At 44.3% G+C, this 10,009-nt stretch overlaps 1 protein-coding gene across 1 annotated transcript in view; it reads right to left on the bottom strand.

Moving 5' to 3' along the window:
• The window catches only part of samd14 (sterile alpha motif domain containing 14), an 11,966-nt gene extending 8,441 nt beyond the window's left edge, over positions 1-3,525 (bottom strand). The window contains exons 1-2 of the mRNA XM_041957812.1: positions 3,394-3,525; positions 2,882-2,931 (exon numbers count right to left, since the gene is read on the bottom strand). Coding sequence (XP_041813746.1) covers positions 2,882-2,918 — 37 coding nt within the window. The 5' untranslated portion in view covers positions 2,919-2,931; positions 3,394-3,525. The remainder of the gene's footprint in view (positions 1-2,881; positions 2,932-3,393) is intronic.
• Positions 3,526-10,009: the final 6,484 nt, after the last annotated feature.

Genomic DNA, 10,009 nt, shown 5'->3' with positions numbered 1-10,009 from the left:
CACACTAACACACACACACACGAACACACACACACACTAACACACACACACTAACACACACTAACACACACACACACACACTAGCACACACACACACACACACACACACACACTAGCATACACCCACACACACACACACACTAACACACACACACACACACACACTAACACACACACACACACACTAACACACACACACACACACACACTAACATACACCCACACACACACACACACACTAACACACACACACTAACACACACACACGAACACACACACACAAACACACACACACTAACACACACTAACACACACTAACACACACACGCACACTAACACACACACACACACACTAACATACACCCACCCACACACACACACACACACACTAACACACACACACTAACACACACACTAACACACACACACACACACTAACACACACACACTAACATACACCCACACACACACACACACTAACACACACACACACTAACATACACCCACACACACACACACACACACACTAACACACACACACTAACACACACACGAACACACACACACACACAAACACACACACACTAACACACACTAACACACACTAACACACACACGCACACTAACACACACACACACACACACTAACATACACCCACACACACACACACACACACACACTCACACACTCACACACACACACACACACTAACACACACACACACACACACTAACACAGAGACACACTAACACACACACTAACACACACACACACACACACACACACACACACTCACACACCTGCGGGCCGCTCCATCATCTCAGGTGTTTTCTCGTCCTTCTTCTTCTGCTGGTTATTCGGCGTACAGCGCCCCCCCCTGACCAAACTATGCTTTGTGTTTATTCGCTTTTTTTTAGCAAAATTTTTGAAATTTCGCTGAAAACTCGACGGACATTCGATGGAAAGTCGACCAACGTGTGATCAGAGACGTTAGTGCTGATATTTGTCTTCCTCATTTTACTGTATTATCATCTGTAATCTAAACGGCATCATCATCTTCATCATATTTGAACACTTTGTTGATCATAGTTAGTCAAAACAAGAAATTCTGATCATCATGATGAAACTGGATGTTATTCTTTTTATAATCAGGTCGAAACAACGTAAAATAAAAACCTTCTGCATCGTTAATGTTTCATCTCCTCGATGGACGACAGATTTTTATTTTTCACTGAACTTTTAGTCAAACATCTTTAAGGAGAAAATTAACTGTAACTAAAATACATTCAATTATTTTTTAATCCAAAGCAAGTAGAGGTAGCAGGGTAATTTTTTGCCCTGAATTTTGTCTGCAGGTAATCCCTGTCAGGTAAGCCAGCCTGAGAGGTGAAACCCAGGGCTGTGAGCTCATGATTTGGGGGGTGGTCATGATTAAAGGCGACCATCAGAGGAAGCAGTTTAACGTCATACGTAATGTGGAAATGGTCTGTGTAGACTACAAAGACCTCCTCCCTGTCTCCTCCCCCACAACAAGCTGGCAGCAGTTTATTTCCCAGAGGAGAGACAGGAGACGGGGGAGGGGAGACGGGGGGAACCTAAAAGGAGGTGGAGGAAAGGAGGAAGACGAGCAGAGAGAAAGATGGTTGGTTACACAGAGGGAGAGAACAGATTCAATAAAGGAGAGGATGGAGGGATGCGAACGGAGAGAAGAGACATGAAATGACTGATGGGAGAGACAGAGGTGAGGGAGGTGGGGGAGCTCAGAGGAGAGAGGTAATTATATTAGATGGAGGAGGATGGAGAGACATTAGATGATATTAGAAGCTGGAAGAAGAGCAATGAGAGGAAGAGAGACACAGGTGAAAAGATTCCAGTCACATGTGACGATGAGTTCAGCCTTTGAGTCTTACATCAAAACGTTCCACCTTTTTACTTCAGCTTTCGTCACAGGACAGTGTGTCTGTGGATGGCTGCTGTCTGGATAAAAAGAGCTAAACTGTGGACGCCGATGAGGTCGTTATTTGTCTTCTTTTTCCTGCACGTCGCTCTTTTCTTCCTCGTTTAGCGCAGCGTTACAACAGCTTCTACTGTTGCCATGGTGACCGACGTCCAAATCAGTATTCATGGTGTTTGATTAGTCTCAAAGTTAGTTAGAACACACAGAACACTGAACCGCATCCACAGGTGGAAAAGGGTCTTCTGGAGCTAGCATCTCGCATCCCGCCCGGCTCGGGCTCGGCTCCGGGCCCCCCCTCTCTCGTTACGTGATGACAACAACAGCAACATATATACGTCAATAATGAGCACGGGTTGTGAAGCTTCAAATATTTGTGGGTAATCCTCAGTGAAGCCCTGCTAACCGACGCTGTCCTGTGTGATGTTCAGATATCAGTAACATAATGAACACAAGCTCGAACAAAGGCTAACGAGTCTCACATATTACACACTAAAGTGATTTCAGATACTTTTAGTTACAGTTAATTTTCTCATGAAAAGATGCTTGAATGAAACATCAGTTAAAAAATAATGCAGTAAAACAAAGACTCGATCTATCGACAATCAGCGAAGGGAAACATTAATGCAGCTAATGATTCTTTTCATTCTGGATCAATCAGCTGATTATTTCCTCCATTAATCGATCGATCGATCGGTTTGGAAACATTGTGAAAATAGTGAGAAATGTGGTGACGATGATTCAGATCATTGAGAGGAAAAGCAGCAAATCAAACATCAATAATCAGTCAAACCTCGTCAATAGATCATCAGTCTTGACTGTCTTACTTGATCTACTCAAGTACAAGTACCTCAAATTTGTACGTAAGCCCAGTACACGAGTAAACGTACTTAGTTACTTTATGTGTGTGCGTGTGTGAGACTCACCGAACACGCTGTCTGTGTCGTCCATGGCGGCAGACATGAGTCAGCGGTTACTGTTCAGAGGCAGGAAAGACGACAGAAGACAACACTGAGTTTAAAGGAGCAGTCCAACATGTTAGCTTAGCCTCGCTAAAAGAAAGTACAACAACAAGCTGATCTACGATGACAGTATCTGAAGAAGCCTAAAGAACCAGTTCCAGTTCCAGTTCCAGTTGGGTCTCCTATCATTTCTTCGGGACTTTGCTGAGACTCGGACTCTTATTGAATGTTTTGCCACTAAAAGTATTTCTTTACAACATTATTGACAGAAAGATCAAACTGGACTCATTAACAGAAATTGCTGATTCATTTAAAGCTGATTTTGTTTTCACCCAGTCAGACTCACACAGTCCTGCTGCCCCAAATATCCACAAGAGCACCAAATGTGGATTCATCCACCGCTGAAAATAGTCCCCAACGAACGACTACTTCCTGTTTGATAAAAGTACAGTGAGCCGCTCTTTGATGAAATGAACCTTTTAAAAGATGAAACTTGTCTCCTCTGTGAAGTGGGTCAGCAGGATCAGCTGAGTCTGGTCGTCCCCCTCCTGACTTCCTGCCTCAGGACTCTGTCTCTTCATCAGTCTGTGTTTTCTGCTGAATTCTTAATGAGGCTTTTCAGAGGTCAACAGCTCAGAGAGGCCGAGGGGGGAGGAGAGGGAGTGAGGGGGAGGAGAGGGAGCGAGGGGGAGGAGAGGGAGCGAAGGGGAGGAGAGGGAGCGAGGGGGAAGAGAGGGAGCGAGGGGGAGGTTGAAGGAGCAAGGGGGAGGAGAGGGAGTGAGGGGGAGGAGAGGGAGCGAGGGGGAGGAGAGGTAGCGAAGGGGAGGAGAGGGAGCGAGGGGGAAGAGAGGGAGCGAGGGGGAGGAGAGGAAGCGAGGGGGAGGAGAGGGAGTGATGGGGAGGAGAGGGAGCGAGGGGGAAGAGAGGGAGCGAGGGGGAGGTTGAAGGAGCGAGGGGGAGGAGAGGGAGTGAGGGGGAGGAGAGGGAGCGAGGGGGAAGAGAGGGAGCGAGGGGGAGGAGAGGAAGCGAGGGGGAGGAGAGGGAGTGAGGAGGAGGAGAGGGAGCGAGGGGGAAGAGAGGGAGCGAGGGGGAGGTTGAAGGAGCAAGGGGGAGGAGAGGGAGTGAGGGGGAGGAGAGGGAGCGAGGGGGAGGAGAGGGAGCGAGGGGGAAGAGAGGGAGCGAGGGGGAGGTTGAAGGAGCAAGGGGGAGGAGAGGGAGTGAGGGGGAGGAGAGGGAGCGAGGGGGAGGAGAGGGAGCGAGGGGGAGGTTGAAGGAGCGGTGGGATTTTGAGAACCAGTATGCAGACATCTCTATGGCAGAGATTTTCAAACTATGAGGCATCTCCACGGTGACAGGGGGCCGTGTGGAGGGAGGGAGGTGAGGTACAGGTGAGGCAGTTTGTAAGCAGGTGGAGCCGCAGCAGTGACACCTGACTGAGAAACTCACTGAGATCGTCACATAAGGACGCCTGGTCAGACTCCCAGGTGTCCCCCTTTAACCTGCAGGGTAGTCCACAGACCGTCTGTAGGTGAGTAGCATTCATAGCATATGTTACTCATACCTGTACCTCGTACCTACACCTATATACCTATACCTAATGTACTTATTTTAAATGAAACATGATCTTTTCCTAAACCCTAACCATGAATTTATTGTTCTCACCAAGCTTTATTTTGAAGGTCTGACTGGACATTGCATGCTTATTATTGCTAACTTGACTGTGCAGCCCTGCAGGTGAAAAATTATGCTAAAGGGGGCGCTAAGGGGTCCTGACCAGGTGTCCATATGTGACGAGATGGGAGTGAGACTGTTTTGCAGAGTCTGATGCAGGTTGTGTCAGAAATCACTTCTTCATGAAGTCAAATCTGAACACACGGACATGAAACATATTTGAGCTATTTTCATGTGTGTGGAAAAATATTCTTTTGACATTTTGCAGTTTTGTCCTGGATGGGGGGGTCGATGGGGTGGGGGCACTGAAGGTTCATCCTTCTCTTCCTGTGATCTGGTCAGTTCACAAACACGTAACTGTGGTGACAGAAAGGTTGATGATGTAGCCAAATAAAGGAATAACATGTAGCTGAGAGAGGTAGAGCGAGGCAGAGAGAGAGTGGGAGAGAGAGGGAGCAGTGGGCAGGTAGCCCAGGAGAAAGGCCATCTGCCGCCTCACCCTGCAGCCGCTGCGTGAGCTGCAAACAGATGGACGCTGTGGACGTCCTGCACTCAGGCAAAAAGACCAGAACCACAGCAAAGGTACCCGCACGTCATGTGAAGAAAGACGACAACAAGAAACAAGCCCTGAGACATGCGTCCAAACGTCCAAAATCAAAACCCGGTTAGTTTGTTTGCACCAGTATTCAACCTGCTGAAGTGTGCATGAGCAAGAACATCAGTGTGCTCAACCAAAGTGACTGAATCCTGCAGAGACGAGTCGTTTGACTCAAATCCTTTTTTTATTGTTTCATGTCATTTCATTTTGATGCTTCTGATGTTTTAATTCGTTTTGTTTGGTGTCATCTGGAGATTCATGACAAGTCTTTTCATTTGTCTTTTCATTTCATGTTTTGTCTTTTCATGTCATGTTTGTCTTTTCCTGTCATGTTTGTCTTTTCATGTCATGTCATGTTTTGTCTTTTCATGTCATGTCATTTCTTTTCATGTCATGTCTTGTCTTTTCATGTCATGTCTTGTCTTTTCATGTCATGTTTGTCTTTTCATGTCATGTTTTGTCTTTTCATGTCATGTCTTGTCTTTTCATGTCATGTCTTGTCTTTTCATGTCATGTTATGTCATCTCTTTTCATGTCATGTCATGTCTTGTCTTTTCATGTCATGTCATGTCTTGTCTTTTCATTTCATGTTTTGTCTTTTCATGTCACGTCTTGTCTTTTCATGTCATGTCATGTCATTTCTTTTCATGTCATGTCTTGTCTTTTCATGTCATGTTATGTCATCTCTTTTCATGTCATGTCATGTCTTGTCTTTTCATGTCATGTCATTTCTCTTCATGTCATGTCTTGTCTTTTCATGTCATGTCTTGTCTTTTCATGTCATGTTTGTCTTTTCATGTCATGTTTTGTCTTTTCATGTCATGTCTTGTCTTTTCATGTCATGTCTTGTCTTTTCATGTCATGTTATGTCATCTCTTTTCATGTCATGTCATGTCATGTCTTTTCATGTCATGTCATGTCTTGTCTTTTCATTTCATGTTTTGTCTTTTCATTTCATGTTTTGTCTTTTCATGTCACGTCTTGTCTTTTCATGTCATGTCATGTCTTGTCTTTTCATGTCATGTCATGTCTTGTCTTTTCATGTCATGTCATTTCTCTTCATGTCATGTCTTGTCTTTTCATTTCATGTTTTGTCTTTTCATGTCACGTCTTGTCTTTTCATGTCATGTCATGTCTTGTCTTTTCATGTCATGTCATGTCTTGTCTTGTCTTTTCATGCCATGTCATTTCTCTTCATGTTATGTCTTGTCTTTTCATGTCATGTCTTGTCTTTTCATGTCTTGTCTTGTCTTTTCATGTCATGTCTTGTCTTTTCATGTCATGTTATGTCATCTCTTTTCATGTCATGTCATGTCATGTCTTGTCTTTTCATGTCATGTCATTTCTCTTCATGTCATGTCTTGTCTTTTCATGTCATGTCATGTCTTGTCTTTTCATGTCATGTCTTGTCTTTTCATTTCATGTTTTGTCTTTTCATGTCATGTCTTGTCTTTTCATGTCATGTCTTGTCTTTTCATTTCATGTTTTGTCTTTTCATGTCATGTTATGTCATCTCTTTTCATGTCATGTCTTGTCTTTTCATGTCATGTCATGTCTTGTCTTTTCATGTCATGTCATTTCTCTTCATGTTGTGTCTTGTCTTTTCATGTCATGTCATTTCTCTTCATGTCATGTCTTGTCTTTTCATGTCATGTCTTGTCTTTTCATGTCTTGTCTTGTCTTTTCATGTCATGTCATTTCTCTTCATGTCATGTCTTGTCTTTTCATGTCATGTCTTGTCTTTTCATGTCTTGTCTTGTCTTTTCACGTCATGTCATTTCTCTTCATGTTGTGTCATGTCTTTTTGTGTCATGTCATGTTTTGTCTTTTAAAGTTGTCTCATTCTTTTTCTCTCTGTGGCATTTCACATCTTGTCATCGTGTGTGTCACGCCATGTGATGTGATGTCATTTCATGTCATGTTGTGATGTAATGTCATCATCATCATCTTGCTTTCAACTACACTCACTACTTTACTGAAGAGCATTCACAGCCTCTGACCGAGCAGACATTTAGTGAATATTAGATTGATCTGTTAGCTGCTTCTCAGACTGGGTGGAGATCACACACACACACACACACGAACGCACACACACACACTAACACACACACACACACACACACACACACACACACGCTAACACTCAGATCTAATGACACAAACATGTTGACAACAAAGCACACAGTTAATTCCCAGAAGACTGAAACTGCAACAGGAAAATGCACAGTCAGAGCGAGAGAGACGGAGAGGGGAGGACGATGTTTGACAGAAGAAAAGACATGAGAAGATGGTGGATGAAAAAGTGATGATAGAGATGTACAGCTAGAGAAGAGAGACAGATAGGAGGGGGGGGGGAGAAAATGATGACAAACAGCGGGAGAGAGGGAGGGAAGGGAGAGCGAGATGAGCCAAAATATGAGGCAGGTAAAGAGAATCAGAAGAGCAACAGACAGGCAGATAAACTCACCTTTCTCCGGCTCTCTCTCTGACGGTTGTCATGGCACGTCACCCCTCTCTCTCTCTCTTTCTCTCCCTCTGCCTCCACCGCCAGCCTGAGAGCGAGGACCGCGACTCCCAGGGTTCCACGGGGCTTCGCTCCAGGCCAGGCGACGGTCTGGGCTGCGGCCCGAGGATTGTGGACTCTGTAGTTTCCTCTTCCTGGCTCTGAGGCTCGTCTCCCGGCCGGCCGAATGCTGACAGCTGGAGGCAGAGCGAGTGAATGCTGGCTCACCGCTACTCAGCAGAATACTGCAGCCTCCATCTGAAACAGCAGCACCAAGGACAGCTGAGGCAGACTGAGAGGAGGAGGAGGAGGAGGGATGATGGTAGAGGAAGGGAGGGCAGTGAATGTGTGGCGAGGAGAGAAAGAGAGGACTGGATAAACAGAGAGAGGATGACCACAAAATCAATGAAAATAACACCTTTTCTAACACACACAAAAATACAGAGTGTAAACAAGCAAATACAGAAATAGTGAAAACTGACTTTGAAAAAGATGTGAAGAGTAGGGAGAAGACGAGACACGACGGGTGGTGGAGGAAAAATACAAACTAGTCCAGAAATGTCAAGATCTGGGCAAAAAAAGAAAGAGACGCCTTCCTGCCCTCGTTCAGGACGAGGATCTGAGGAACAGCTTATAGATGATGCCAAAGTGCTTAAAGCAGCTGAGGGAGTGTAGCCACGGCCATCAACACCAGAAAACCACAACCAGCCAATGACCATCAGCGAGAAGCCCCTCCCCCAGAGAACTCTGGTCTCCTCACCGCTGCTACCGACCGGCAACTGGAAGGAAACCTCGTCAAACAGCTGAAGTTTCCAGCTCGTGCTTCGATCAGACATGAAAATCGTGTCTGTTCATGCTGGAACTCACAGAGTCCAGAGTTGATGGAGGAGGTCAATGGGAGGAAGCGCACCAAGGACCAGGAGAAGTTGCTGTGAGCCTGGAGAGCTGTCAAGCATTCACAGAGCATGGAAAGCCTTTACGCTTCTCGGGATGACTGGGGAAGCAAAGAGGAAGGTCATCAGATCTGCTACTGAAGCTGCAGAGAAAATATCGAGAGGGCAGATCTGTGGACGAATGCTGGGATCTGATCGACCCTGGCTGGGTCACCTGGATGAGGGTGTCTGATCCCTAGGCTTATCGCCATCATCACCACCACCATCATCATCACATCATCATCATCATCACCACCACCATCATCACCACCATCATCATCACCACCATAGCATTGAGTTTAAAATGATAATGTGTCCACGTTGTAATAAATAACATCTTCTTGTGTAATACAGTAAAAACAATGACACAGAAAATGCAAATATACAAAAAACTAAAGAGACAAGGAGGGAAAGATGGATCTCCTGTTGATTATTGATCACACTGACCTAAAATAACAATAATAAGAAATAATCATTGTTGTAGAGGACACCTCTGACCTGCAGGGGGCAGCAAGTGTTCACTTTTGCCACAGATGACTTCAGCATGTTTCTGTCTGACCAGGCAGAGCTTCATGGGAACTGTACTTATACACGCAGTGCTTTATCTTAGTTGAAATGATGAGGTGAGCAGATTATAATATATGATACGATTATATGTGATCAATGTGCCACCTTGGAAACACCTTGATGCAGTTTTCTGGTTTGAGGCTTCAAAAAACCTCTTCAGTAAAACTGTGAATACTTTGTACGAGTTTACGTCTTGTGTCTTTTCCTTTTCTCATTTGTTTGCATGATTTTCTGTGGACATTATGTTTGAGCATCATTGCAGCGTACCTGAGAACAACACTTTCACTCCCAAACGACTGCTTCAGTGTAATTGTACACATGACAACTAAAAACTTGAAGTTAAACTCAGTCATTAAAATGTATTTATAGAGTATTATTGCATGATATTTGGGAAAGGAAAAGTACATCTGATTAGTTTACTTCAAGATTGGCAACCACTACATCTATATCTCTACCTTTATCTGTACTTATATGTGTAGTTATATCTGTAGTTACATCTGTTCTTGTATCTGTACTTATATCTGTACTTGTATCTGTACTTATATCTAGAACTATACCTGTGACTATATCTCTCCTCTTATTTTTTTCTTTGTCAGCATTTACTAAATAATTCAGACCAGATTACCAGGGATGGAATCTAACTAAGTACATTTACTTAAGTATTGCACTTATGTACAGATTTGAAGTATTTGTACTTTACTTGTGTATTTCCATTCTATGTAACTTTCTAGTTATACTTCACACAAATTTGTTCTGATTTCTAAATAAGATTGAATTGATCTGAATGAGACTCACCTGCTGAGTGCAGCCAGAGGGCGCTT

This window comes from Chelmon rostratus, chromosome 17 (genome assembly GCF_017976325.1).
Source record: "Chelmon rostratus isolate fCheRos1 chromosome 17, fCheRos1.pri, whole genome shotgun sequence".
Classification (NCBI taxonomy): domain Eukaryota; kingdom Metazoa; phylum Chordata; class Actinopteri; order Chaetodontiformes; family Chaetodontidae; genus Chelmon; species Chelmon rostratus.
Note: the sequence above shows the minus strand (reverse complement) of the source record. Positions and strands in the feature narration are given on the sequence as shown.